General features: G+C 32.2%; 1 protein-coding gene across 1 annotated transcript in view; it reads left to right on the top strand.

Moving 5' to 3' along the window:
• LOC127729845 (SH3 domain-binding protein 5-like) overlaps positions 1 to 14,649 on the top strand; it is a 228,754-nt gene that overhangs the window by 52,342 nt on the left and 161,763 nt on the right. The window contains exons 2-5 of the mRNA XM_052237765.1: positions 5,442 to 5,504; positions 5,877 to 6,005; positions 6,437 to 6,601; positions 9,006 to 9,136. Of these exons, the coding sequence (XP_052093725.1) occupies positions 5,442 to 5,504; positions 5,877 to 6,005; positions 6,437 to 6,601; positions 9,006 to 9,136 (488 nt within the window). The remainder of the gene's footprint in view (positions 1 to 5,441; positions 5,505 to 5,876; positions 6,006 to 6,436; positions 6,602 to 9,005; positions 9,137 to 14,649) is intronic.

The following is a 14,649-nucleotide window of genomic DNA, read 5'->3' as shown; positions in this document are numbered from 1 at the left end:
TAGGAGCAAAAGAGCAAAGACTGGTCGGCTCGGAAGCAAAAAATGTTTCCGGGTAGGGTGACATGTCTTCCTGTTCACTGTTATCTTGTGAACTAGCACGTTAAAAATCCTACTGAGGGTGTTTGTCTAGTATAAAGCAGGGTTAATACTGTATTCATATCACATTATCATGTTCTCGTCCTGAATATGCATTTAATTTGCCACTGGACGTTAAACAATCATCCATATATCCGTATGCATCCATCATTTGGGAATTGAATTTAATGGGAAATTTAACATTATTGTCAGAACAACAAAAGCTTGTATAAAATCGCGCTAAGTTTTCTATTGCTAATTTTAAAAGTGACATTATCAATCCATAAGTCTTGGTGAAACTTTATAAATCTGTCGTAATACATGCTTTATTATATGGCTGTGAAGTCTGGCCACTGAATAGACTTCAACATTTTGTTGTAAAACATGCACAGAAGCTCAATACTTTAACATGACCAAAAATTTGTGAGAATATTGTTAAATTTCGGAGTATAAAAACTGTATATTTTGTAGGAAAACTTAAATTGGATAATAAATCTTTATTGCAAAATTACACCCATAAGGGTCAAGCAATACAAACAAACAATGATACAATTAAATACAATACAATGCAATACAATAGAACATATTTTAAGGAAGAGTTCAATTTCAAATTTATGTAAAAAACACAATCATAAACTTGTCTGACATGGGTCTGACCCCTCAGTTCTAAATACTGCTAAATGAAGACTCCAATATGACAAACAAGTTCAGGGATGGGGTTTAGAATGTGTTTTAGTTTATTAAATGCATCAAGATGTTGAAATAATGGTACATATAAATAAGAATATGTGGTATGAGTGCCAATGAGACAACTATCCATTCAAGTCACAATGTGTAAAAAGTAAACAATTATAGGTCAAAGTACGGCCTTCAACACGGAACCTTGGCTCACACCGAACATCAAGCTATAAAGGGCCCAAAAAAGACTCTTTCAGATAAGCAAAAGAATTTGAACGCAATGCTATGTCAATGTCACAATACAAAAAGAAATGAAATTCGTCATCTAGGACTCCACATTTTTTACATAATCTTTGTGCCAAATCACTTAGCTAATATAGCAAAACAAATATTGTCTACACAAACTTTTCACGTGCCTATTGGGTGGACGAATTCACATTGGATTTTTTCCGGAAATATTAAACATTTAAAACAAATACAACCTGTGTGCATTCCTTGCCATCTATATTAGAGATGGCAATTTCCTAGATAAAATACAATGGAAACGTGATGATATCAATACAGTGGAAGCGAAACAAGATAAACATATAGGTTATATAAACCATTAGATTTTATGGGCGCAGCCATTTTATGAACATGTTATTCAGAATTAAGAGTATGGCTAATCCTGATTGGTCGATATGTGCGCCCGTTATTTTTTATTATTAGAGACTTCGTGCACTCTGCATTATGCCAAAGGCCAAATAAATTTTTTTCAACTGAGATGTCTTTTCAACGCTAGGATTAGACACGTGTTTTAAGTGCAAAATTGATAGGCATGGGAGATAAGTACAAATTACGTTAAGAAAAGCAACGGGAACCTATATTTTTTGGACCAAAAAATACTGTCCGAATAATTTTTCTTTAATTCTAGCAAGGTTTCGTTAAAAAAATCAACTTTCTAAAGTCTGTATCTCGAAAAAGGCTATCATTGTCGCCTATGGGGAAATTAATTGTTTATTACAATATTCAAAGATATACATACATACGTATATATGGCCCGTGTTTGGACATTTTCTTGAACAGTTTCGAAATTCGCCTCTTCATTTTATTGCAAAACTTATTTTTATCAATCGTTTAAAATTTGCAAGAGACTGTGCGTGGTCATTGATATATTCAGTCATGCATGTTTCGGTTGTCAATTTGCATTAGAAATGTACAGCATATTGTGTGACATAATAATAGAAAATTTACTCTGGACCTCTTTGCTGATCAAAGTTAATACGACGATGACACTGAGATGATAAATAGAGAATCCCTATTTTAAATTATTTAAAATTTTGATTGAATATTTTGAACCGATTAAGCTTAAGCTCGATTTTCGTCTTTTTTTTACTTTTATCGTTTCAGAGTAATGGTACTTGATTGTTGGAAAAACTCAAAATTTTGTGATTTCTGGATGATAAATGGAGAACCCCATTATGAAATTAATTGAAATATTAAATTGAATGTTTTGGACAACAAAAGACAGGTTAAGTTCGATTTTTATCGTTTGCACTTTTATCGTGACAGAGTTATGGTACTGTACTTGATTGTTGGAAAAAATAAAATTTTGTGGTTTTTAGATCCTTGATTTTGATGGAATTTCCACTAAACACAGATGACGTTTAATTTTCGTCGAATTAACTGTTCATTTTAGAATTAAGGAACTTGATTGTTGGAAAATATCTAAATTTTGTGTCTTCTGGATAATAAATGGAGAACTCCTTTTTGAAATTGATTGGAACCTTGATGGAATGTTTTGGACCAATTAACAAAATCATGACCTCTTGTCTCGGAAAAGACCCTATAACTGAGCTCAGTGACTATGACTTCGATGCATTTAAACGATTGTGCTATATAAACAGGATAAAATCTGCAACCGAATACAAAATGCGATTGTATGATATTGATAAAACAGCCAACAATGTGGTGTTGATATGACGTAAATACTACACGGAAGTCCTTAAAAATGAAATTATACATTCAACTACATTCAAGGCCGTACGCTCCACAAAGAGTCATATAGTAAATAATCATGTCATTACCACGGCTCAGCTTAAGGCCTCCTCGGGACATTTGAAGGTCCCCACTATGTATTGGTTACCTAAACTAAACAAAAAACCCGTAAAATATCGTTTCATCTCGCCCTCTAGTAAGTGTTCTACTACTAATCTTTCGGTGCTTTTAACGAGTTCCTTAACTACTATCAAAAAACTTTTCGTTAATTTTTGTAAAAAAAAATATGAAAACAGTGGAATTAACCATTTTTGGAGTGTAAAAAATTCTTTGGATGTTTTAGATAAATTTCGTGCATTTGATGGTCCTTGTGATTCGGTTAACAGTTTTGACTTTTCCACTCTTTATACTACACTTCCACACAATCTTATCAAACAAAAGTTTTTCTATCTAATTAAATGGTCGTTTGATAAATCTGGTTGCATATTTATTTGCTGCAACTCATATAAAGCCTTTTTCTCTAATGAGAAAGGTAAATATGCTAGATATACTTACTGGAGGTGTGATGAGATGATTAAAGCACTAAATTTTCTCCTTGACAATATTTATGTACGTTTCGGCAATAAAGCATATCGACAGATTGCAGGTATTTCTATGGGCACCAATTGTGCCCCTTTAATAGCAGACTTGTGCCTTTACTGTTATGAATCACAGTTTATGGCCAAACTCAGTAAAGAATCGTCTAAATTCCATTTAATTGATAAATTCAACAACACTCACCGTTATCTTGATGATATTTTTTCGTTAAATAATCAAGAATTCTCTAACTATACTGCTGAAACTTACCCAAAGGAACTTAATTTAAATTAATCTAATATCAACAGCAATAACTGTCCTTTCCTAGATGTTAGATATTTCAGTATTACACCAGAAACTCTACACAAAAATTTACGACAAAAGGGATGATTTTTCTTTTCCTATTGTTAATTTTCCCTTTTTGGACGGTAATGTTCCTTTTGCACCGTCTTACGGTGTTTATATATCCCAACTCGTTCTCTATGCTCGTGTTTGTAGTGACGTTTTGGATTTAAATGAGCGTAATCTATGTATTACTAGTAAATTATTAAGTCAGGGATTTCGTTACCACAAATTACTTAAAACCTTTACTAAATTCTTTCATAGATACAACGATTTGGTCTGCAAGTTTGGCTGTACCTGTAGAAAACTTATTTCAAACGGAATAGCACATCCTACATTTTACGGTGATGTTGTAAACTGAGCCCAGAAATTTAGATACGATCCGGGAAAACTTATCAATCCTTTAAATAAACTTGTTCTAAAAGGTTACCTATTCAACACCGAAATATTGAATATTGTTTTGATTTGTGTAAATATTGATTTTGTTATCAGTAAATTACTGAATACTAAATATTACACATATGTACTTTCATGGTTCTACAATTTGTCGATACTTATAGTTTGGCATTGCACAAAGTCATGTTTTTCTCTGACTGTTAATGACGTCTTTACACTAAATCCATTGGATGTTGGATGTGTACATATGATATTTAAGTCTTAGATACATGATTTTTTTCATTAGTTGTTATTGGCTTTGAACTAGCTGTCAGTAACTGCGAGTAATCTCATATCTGTACTTAGGGTCTTTTTGTTTTTGGGATGTATAAGTACCCGTCCACGTCCACTTTTGTTAGTTGTATTTCTATTTGTATCCATCTGATGAATTAAGCCTTTTTCAACTGATTTTGATAGTTTGTACTTATGTTGTGCTGTTACACCACTGTCCCAGGTTAGGGGGAGGGTTGAGCGCTCACAAACATGTTTAACCCCTGTTATGTACATGTATTGTCGTATGTGTTTTATAGTAAAGTCGTTAGAGTTGTGTCCCTTTCGATGATGATGCATATTTGTCATGAATGTAATCTGTCTCTTCTGAATAAACGTGCCATAGCAATAGATGTGTTTTTGTTGCTTTCAAGCAAATATAAGCTTGTCACTAAAGTAGATGTACGTAATACCCCGCCACATTCTTTATGTGCCTGTCCCAAGTCAGGAGCCTGTAGTTCAGTGGTTGTCGTTGGTTCATATTTGTTTTTCGTAAACTTTTTTATTATAGATTATGCCGTTAGTTTTCTCAATTGAATTGTTTCATATTTTTCATGTCGGGGCCTTTTATAGCCGACCATACGGTATGGGTTTTTCTCATTGTTGAAGGCCGTACGGTTGCCTATAATTGCTTACACCCACTTCATTTGAACTTTGATGGATAGTTCAGTTGTCTCATTGGCAATCATACCACATCTCCTTATTTTTATAGTATTTTAAAATTTGCTGATCTCTTGAATTTATTGATGTTATTGTGCTGCACCAATATAAAAAAAAAGTGTGTCCACTCATTCTAAAATGCTTTATTAATTTTCTAAAATTTGAATTATTGAGATTTTGCACATGTTTTATCGCCAGCATACAATTTACCCAGTAATCAATTAATTTTTCGTTACATCTAAATATTATCAATAATTGTTCAGAATTTAAAATTTGTATATTCTGATATTAATGTTTTGATTTATTGTTCATAATTTTATAGTTCGTGTAATCTTTATCTAGAGGAAATACATAAATAAATGAATGAACAGCAATTAGAAATGTACAGTTACTGTATTTTTTTTAATTTCTGTTACTCTTTCCTGTAGGAAGAGCTAGATCATTTAAACCACTGCAGTGCTGAAATTAATAGACTGGAAAATGAGATTGATGTAAGTTTTTTATCTTAATTATTTCAAATGTCATTAATACCATCACCCTTTGATAAAAAAAACCCACTGTTTTTGGTTTTTTTGATAATGACAAAATTGTTTGTTCTTATATTGCCATTTTTTTTTGTTAGTTCTTATATTGCCAGTTTATTATTTGTTCTTATATATTGCCAATGTATTGTTTGTTCTTATATTATTGCCAATTGTTTGCTTTTTCTTATATTGCCAATTTATTGTTCATATATCACCTTTCGGTAGGGCATTCCACCCCCGTTTATGATAAAGCACACGTCGTGATAAATTACTTGTTTTGTTTTGTATTAAAAACCACATACAAACAAACGGTATTCTATTATCTGTATATGGTTGCAGGAAGCACGAACTAAATACCGGCAGACGTTTCATGAAACATCCAATAGAATGTCTCTGGTGTCGCAGAAAAGACGGAAAAGCATAGCTAAAGCACGAGAGTATTTTGAACTAAAACATGAAGGAAAACAGGTATAGAGAGATATATAAACGATGATTTACCTTTCTTGTCTGATCAAAAGAAGAATATTGACTTTTTTTATTATTGATAGTTGATCTATTATCCATTCTTGAAAACTAGATGCTGTTTATAATCGTTTATGTTTTCAATGAAAGAGATAATATAAAATTGGTGTATTATGTCAAAGTTTATATAATTTAACTTGAATCTAATGGATCTTTTATTTTGTCATATTTCATTTTGTTTTTATCAACTTTATAAAAGGATGATCTCATACCACAAATATCAAAGAGAAAAATACAACCTCAACGTTTATATATTTAGTTGCATTCAAAAAAAAAATATATGATAACTATATTGAAATGAAATCTTGTGTATTCATCTGATTATTTCAGATAATCGATGATTGTTTTATCTATGTTTATTAATAATATTTTCATAGGCTCAGGGTGAAAGCCTAAAAGCTGCCAGACAGTACCAGTCAGCCATCGGGATATACAGAGCGGCCAAAGAGACTGTTGCCTTAGCAGAAGATAAACTGGTAAAAGGAGGAGAATGTCAATTGTCTTCTGCGTGGCAGGAAATGCTAAATCATGCAACAGAAAGAGTATTTATTGTTTTAATATCATAAATCCCTTACCTTGCTTCAGTTAAGCTGCAAGTATCCGTTTTAAGAGGGAATTGATTAAAAGATATTCTGCATTATGAATAATACAAAATGTTGGATATACGCCAGTTAGACAGTTACTCAGCAACACAATAAAACCAATAAGTATGTGTTGTCTACAACAAAAGAGAACTGTCAATACCATATGATAAGCTCAAAATTTCCAGAGTTTAAGAATAAAACTGCACAGAGTTTAATAAAATTTAGAATAAGATAAACAGAGTCTTGCAACTTTCGCCCATCAAAATCAATATCAATTTCGTCATGACATCGAAGATGCATATACAGAATCCGCAGAATTAAGCTAGTTTAAAGCTCACCCGGCCCTCCTCCGGCGCCAGTCGTCGTCTTCTGAAACTTTTTTCTAAGATCTTCTCCTCTGAAACTATTGGACCAATTTCAGAAAAACTTTGGGTGAATCATGCCTAAGGTATCGCGTATATTTTTTTCTGTTTATCCCCTGTCAGTCAACAAACATGGCCGACATGGCTAAAAATAGAACATAAGGGTAAAATGCGTCAACTGTCTTATATCTTGAAAAATATACATGTAATAGATAAAAAAAAATTCGATAGAGGCACAAATGCTCAGAATGTCCAGATCCACCTTCTTCCTGTTTGTATCAAAATTATCAGATGACCCCTAAAGGACTTATTACACTTAAATGACGATTTTTGGCTCATTTTCATGTTTTTCTCTACCAAGAAACTCAAAAATAGTATTGGATAGGTAGAAACTGGTAAGAAAGAAATGACCAGTAATTGAATGTCTACAAAAATGCCAGTATGACCGAAACCAATGGATGATCCATTAAGGAGTTATCGCCCGTGTATTACGATTTTGTAATCTTTTTAGTTGTTGCCTATTATCTCAAAAGCTAGAATGAATAGGTAGAAAATGTATAGAGCAAAAACAATCAGAAATACAAGATCTACAAAACACTGATACAATCTAAACAACTGGATGATCACATAAGGAGTTATAGCCTTAAATGACGATTTTTGACTAATTTACTTGTCTGTCATATAATTTTTCAAATATCTTCTACTCTGAAACTGCAAGACCAATTTCAACCAAACTTAGAGGGAATGGTCATTAGGGTATGTAGTAAAAATGTTGGGATCTTTTCCCAGTTAGTCAACAAACATGGTCGCAATGGCTAAGAATAGAAAATAAGGGTAAAATTCATTAATTGTCTTATATCTAGAAAACTATATAAGTTAATAGAAATTCTGATCAGCAAAAAAAGTTTGAAATGCCAATATCTACCTACTTCCTGTTTGATCAGCAATATAAGTTCTCCTAAACTGCCAACATGCCCGAACCCCAAAATGACGATTTTTGACTAATCTACGAGTTTTTGCTCATTATTTCAAAAACTATAATATATAAGTATAAATTGTAAACAGCAAAAAGTATAAGCAATAGAAGACTTTTATGAATTATATATGGTCAAAATATTAGATGACTCCTTAGAAGACTTATTGCCCTTAAATTGCGATTTTTGACTAATCTTCGAGTATTTGCCTATTATCTTGAAAATTATAATAGATAGGCAGAAACTGTTTACAGCACAAATAATCGGTATACAATCTTCTAAGAATGCCAATAATCAATATGTCAGAAACCATCGGCCGACCCCTTATAGTAGTTATTGCCCGTGAGAGACGATTTTTGACAAACTTTCGAGTTTTTGCCTATTATTTCAATTTTGACATGAGAGCTATTCAGGCTCTCATGAGCCTTTTGTTTTTAGTTCGCAACCTACACTTTTTTACAGAAGAAATACATAGAATGAATTATTTCGGAAAAAAAAACTTTGAACTTTTAATAGCGATATAACACACGACAAAAACACAAAGCTTAAGTAAAACAATACTAAATAATACTACTGTATCACAGACCGCTCTTAGGTACTGAAAGCAAGCTCAGAGTACTAAATATGCTTATGTATCATCCATTTCTATACTATAATATCGACCGCTGCTCTTCTAAATAGATTGTATGCATCAGTGTCAAGAAAATTGCAGTCTATAGAAGAAGCATAAAGCCCTATCTATATCTTGTGTACATAAATTCGATACAAAACGGAAAATTAATATAGCATTATAGTCGCAATAAGTGATTTGATATTAATCTAACAGAAAATACTATTGAATCTAAGAACTCGTTTTTGGTGAACTTTAAATTTCACATATTTTACTAGAAACTTAATAACAGTTATTAATTTTGTACGTCTTGCTGCAATGGATGCAATGACACAATGTTCTTCTAAGTATACACTTGGATTATAATTCTCGTTTATTTACCCCTTGTTACAAAAAGTACTTTTTTTTACTATAAGGTTATGGAGTCAGAGTTGGAAAAACGCAGGAGCGAAGATCATCATTTAAAGATGACAAAACGTTGCGGGCAGTTAGAAAACCAGCTTCGTTTATTAGAAAGATCAAAGAAAAGATATATAGCAAACGCAAGGTAAAATAAATTTTTCATTGATTATCTTTCTCAAAACAGTGCAGTAACGATGCATTACGTCTTTTTATTTCCATGTTTTGCTATTTCTTGCTCGTTTTCCCCAACAAAGATTCATAGTACATACTTTTTAGTGAGCTTTTGTCATCACTTTGCGTCCGTAGTCGTCGTAAACTTTTAAAAAATCTTGTTCTCTTAAACTACTTTGCCAAATGTAACCAAACTTTACCTGTATTTTTGTTATGCTATCTTCTTTAAAAATCTGGGGATTTGATCTATCATTGAATATGGCCGCTGTAGCTAAAAACAGAACAAAGGGGGTGAAATACAGTTTTTGTCTTATATCTCAAAAATTAGATGTGATATGGGTAAAAATTATCAAGGTCTATCACTTGCGGAATTTTTAAACCACTTATATAAGAGTTATTGCCACTGAAATGTAAATAGTTTGGCTTATACCTCAAAGACTTAATCAGTAAGAACAAATCTGACAATAAATTTCGCAGTTTTTGGTTTTTAACTGCGATAGAGAGAAATTCAAAACAGTGACAGAAATCGTCAATTGACTCTAAAACACAGCTATTGTAGTATTAATCTATGTACATTTGTAAGGATCCATATAAACTACATTCCCAAAGATGTATACAAAATGTTCATCTGTAAAACTGTATATAAACTGCATATCTGTTACAATACATCTAAACTGTACATATGGGGCCCTTTACAGCTTGCTGTTCGGTGTAAGCCAAGGCTCCGTGTTGATGGCCGTACTTTGACCTATAATTGTTAACTTTTTACAAATTGTGACTTGGATGCAGAGTTGTCTCATTGGCACTCATACCAAATCTTCTTATTTATATTTGTAAAGCTTTATATAAATTGTACATTTTTAAATCTGTAAAAAAATCTGTACATCTGAAAAGATGTATATATACAGTAACTGTTCATTTGTTAAGCTTTATCCTGCAATCGACCTCTCTACTATACTAATACAGGTGTACAGGTAAGACGAAGCGATATACGTATACTAGACGGATACAGTCTCCTGGTATCCTGCTTCTGTGGAGAGCGAACGGTTATGTCAAATTAATGTTTACGTTACAGGTCAATTTGGGGTCCTCATCGCGGTCCGCGCTTAAGTCATGTCGATTTCTTTCAAAAACAAATTCAACGATTGGGATGGAAAAAAATGTACAAAATTCATTGCAGGATAAAGACAATAACTGTATAGTGTCTTTAAATATCAGCTGTATTTGTACTCGGCTCGAAACAGGAGTAATAGCTCGCTGAAGTTCGCATTACACCTGTTTCTTAGCCTCGTACAAATACAGCTGATATTTAAAGACACTATACAGTTATTGTCTATGTTTATAAATTGTACATCTGTAAATATGTAATATTATACACCTATTGACTGGTTATGAGGGTAATAGCATGTTTGTTGTCCCTGAGATACCAATTATTGCTCGAGGCGAAGCCGAGGGCAATAGTAAGTATCAAAGTGACAACAAACTTGCTATTACACTCATAACTAGTCATTAAGTGTTTTATTATACCGAACAAAACAACTTTCTAAAAAATACTACATGTTTACACCACTTGGAAAAACACCAAATAGTAACATAGACATGCACAAGATCAACTATCAGGTTTTTGTTATTTGCCCGTGTGGTATTTGCCAATATTTTGATTACTGTAATCAAGACTAGGAATCCTTATGTAAAAACTCCCGTACATATAATAAACGCTAGATAAAATATTTTACCATACACCAAAGAGGCTTGTTTAGGGGAGGGGGGGGTATCATATCCCATATCCCATTAAGTTTTTGTCCCAATATCCAATATCCCTATAATGTTTACCCCTAATATCCCAATAATTTTTTTTTACAAATATCCCGTATCCCTAAAACTATTTTGAAATATCCCAAAAAATCATTAATTCATTCCCAAACCCATTTTTATATACAACATTCGTAAATACATGTTGTGCGTTGTAGTATGGATGTCAAGGATGTGGACTTTTTCACAGAGAAAAGTTAATCATTCAGAATTATCCAGAGACCTTTAAATTTTAATCTACATGTCTCTGGAATAACCAATATATAACTAAGCGTTTGTAACAAATAAAAAGTTACTGTAGAGATAAGCGTGAGCCACCAAATGTGAGCTCATCAAAGGCACATAGCTAAGAGAATCACCCAATGTGAACTCACAGATGACACGTCGTTTTAATAGAAATGATAAGAAGCAAAAAATCCAATTCTACAATAAAAAAAGAACGGAATGAATATAATATGCAGCAAAGAGCTGCACATGCAAAAAAGCATATAGTTAATCTATTAAAACGCAAATTATCAAATCAGGAATATATCCTGTTGGCGAAAGGCTTGAAATTTATACCAACGCCATCAAGCAAAAATGCAAAAATGTCTATACTAAAAGACTACAGTGAATTTGCTAGACAACTGCGATGTCGATATATGTTCAGTCATGAAGAAATAATATGTAAGGGTTCCGCGGAACCCAGTGTCTCGCCTATTTTTGCTGTTAATCGCAGGCTCAACAAAAATGAGGAATAAAATTAATAAAAATATTCCTCTCGATACTATCTTTTGATTGTAAGAAGCTTCTGTCCAAGTTTGGTAATAATTCAGGATAGTTTATGAATCTAATAAATGTTTTAAAAACTTTAACTGCAGACTGTATGTAATGTTAACTGGAAGAAAAACTAAGTCCATTTATAAGTAAAATACAGAAAAACAGGTACAAAATTTTAACAAAATTTCCTTCTAGATACTAGCTTTTGATCATAAACACGCTTCTGTCCAAGTTTGGTACAAATCCAGGATAGTTTAAGAAAGTTATTAAGATTTCAAAAACTTTAACCACAGAGTGAATATTTGTGGACGCCGCCGCCAACGACGACGACGCCGACGACGGAATGTAGGATCGCTATGTCTTGCTTTTTCAACAAAAATCGAAGGCTCGACAAAAATGACCTTCATCCATTTCATAGCAATACAGGATATAAACCTGCTTTTACGTGCCATACGTCTGAAAATTATATCGATTTAACAAAGCTTGAATTATCTTTTCTAATAAATAAAAAAAAACAAACAATCTTACTAAGGGCGAAAGAATAGCAAGTACGCAATTTGAAAAATGATGAAACAATAGTAATAAAAAAGGCAGATAACAATTCAAATTGTGTTATTTCAGACAGACTAGACTACATAACAGAAGTCACAAGACAACTAAATACTCAACATTACTGCCTATTAGATTCATTTAAAGGGGCATTGGTTGTCAAATTCATGTTCATCGATTTGACTCAAATTCTCATATTTGATTTATAGCATACTAAAACATATATCCAAATTATAAAAAGTATAAAATAAATAATTTACAAGGCATGGGCTCGATAATATGTTTCATCGTTTCTAGTGTATTTTAGTCTAGACGCCATCTAATTAACTATCGAGTTGACCTCCGAAGACTGCCGACGGTCATATAAGCGATTTATAAACATAAATATAGATATAAATAGATAGCAAACTCGTGCAATAGGATTTTTCTAGGACTGTTTAATTTTATATTATAGGTTAAAAATATAGGGACGATGGATTCATAATATATGATGGAACATCAGATGAAATTGCAGATTCTTTTCGTCTAGCAAATAATTATAACCCCTTATTGAAGTCCACCTATGAAATCTCAAACGACAAAATGTCGTTCTTAGATGTTCATGTAATTAAAGGTCAAAGATTTACAACACATGGCATTCTTGACCTTGAAATACATTTTAAAGAAACAAATTCTTATCTCTATCTGCATAGAAATAGCTGTCACTCACAGCCGAGGATTTATTAAAGGTAAAGCAATACGGCAAATTAGAAACACAAATGACGATAACAATTTAATAAACAATCTAACTAATTTCAAAGTGAAATTATTAGATAGGGGATATGATAACGTCGAAATAGATGATAGTATTACTGATGATTTATCAATTGACCGTACTGAATTATTACAGCAAAATAAATCGAAGGAAAAAGAAAATATTCCGTTAGTTTTGATAACTATATATATATATACGTAAAATAAAGAAACGGGCATTTATTACAGTATGACGAAGATTGTGTATAAATATTCAATGCTGCACCAATAGTTGCGTATAGCAAACATAAAAGTGTTGGAGATATGCTTAGTAGATCAAAGATGAAGACTTTAACATAAAATTGACAGTTGGACCCCTGATGATGGCAGATCTGTCATAATAACTAGACCTATTGATGAAGAATTAAAATATAAATATATCAATATATACATGAATAATTTTCATATTTGACTATATTAAAAAAATGCATCTAAAATTACCATCCCAAGCCAGAGCCTCTAATCCCAAGCTTTAACTGCCGAAACACTACAATAGTGATCAATAGTACGTGTTGGGTCCTATCATGCAATTTGGGATGCGTGGTTGCATGGGTGTTTTATAATAAAAAAAACTCATTGAAAATCAACAAAGCACTTAAATAACTTTTTCTAGTAAATGTTTTTGGCAATTTTATCAAGTGAGATGTAAATATTTCTGTACTTAACTTTTAATTTTCACATTTTTTTTTCATTTTTCATTTTCAAAATTCAATATCCCTAAAAATGCACCAATATCCCATATCCCATTTATTTTTAGGACAAATATCCCATATCCCTAAAATTAAAATGGCAAATATCCCGTATCCCAATATACCCTATACAAGCCTCACCAAAGCAATCCGAAATTATGAAAACGACGACGACATACCGATACCATAAGTTTGTTATGTTTTAGTTCTTAAAATATGTCGCGTAGATTTTCTTTTTCTTTTTTAATTGCTTCTGGTAAGTAATATCTTAATTTGAAATTACGACGACAGCCACATATAGATCATACCGTTTACGATATTTCAGAGTTTAACGTTGCCAAGCGCACAAATCCAAGCAAAATAGGCTATGACGTCGTTGTTGTCTAATGAAAAAATAGTATGAAAAAGTATGGGAAATATGTTTATAAAACTATTGACCGGGGTAATAGTATTTGAAACTATTGACTGACAAAAAGTCTGTGGAATATAATAGCACAAATATTTCATTCTTTTTTATATAGAAATAACATACTGAGGTATAATAAAAACTGTATACCTATACAGATGTATAGTCTACATTTTTAAAGCTGTATATGAACTGCACCCTGTACAAATGTACATTAACTGCATATTTTTAAAGCTGTGTATAAACTGTACATCTGTTTATATGCGTAAAAAAGGTATAACATTAACTGCATTTGATGAGATACATATGTAATGTACTTGGGATAAGCTGCTAAAAACTGTGACATTCCTATAAACTCTACATCTGAAACGATGCATACATATTACAGAAACGAGTATAGAAATATAAAAACACTGTTCATGTATGCCCATGTTTTGCTGATACATATTTTTAGCTCACTGGGCCCGAAAGGCCCCATGT

Source organism: Mytilus californianus, unplaced genomic scaffold, assembly GCF_021869535.1.
Source record: "Mytilus californianus isolate M0D057914Y unplaced genomic scaffold, xbMytCali1.0.p SCAF_2, whole genome shotgun sequence".
Taxonomy (NCBI): Eukaryota; Metazoa; Mollusca; class Bivalvia; order Mytilida; family Mytilidae; genus Mytilus; species Mytilus californianus.
This window is presented reverse-complemented; position numbering and strand designations above follow the sequence as displayed.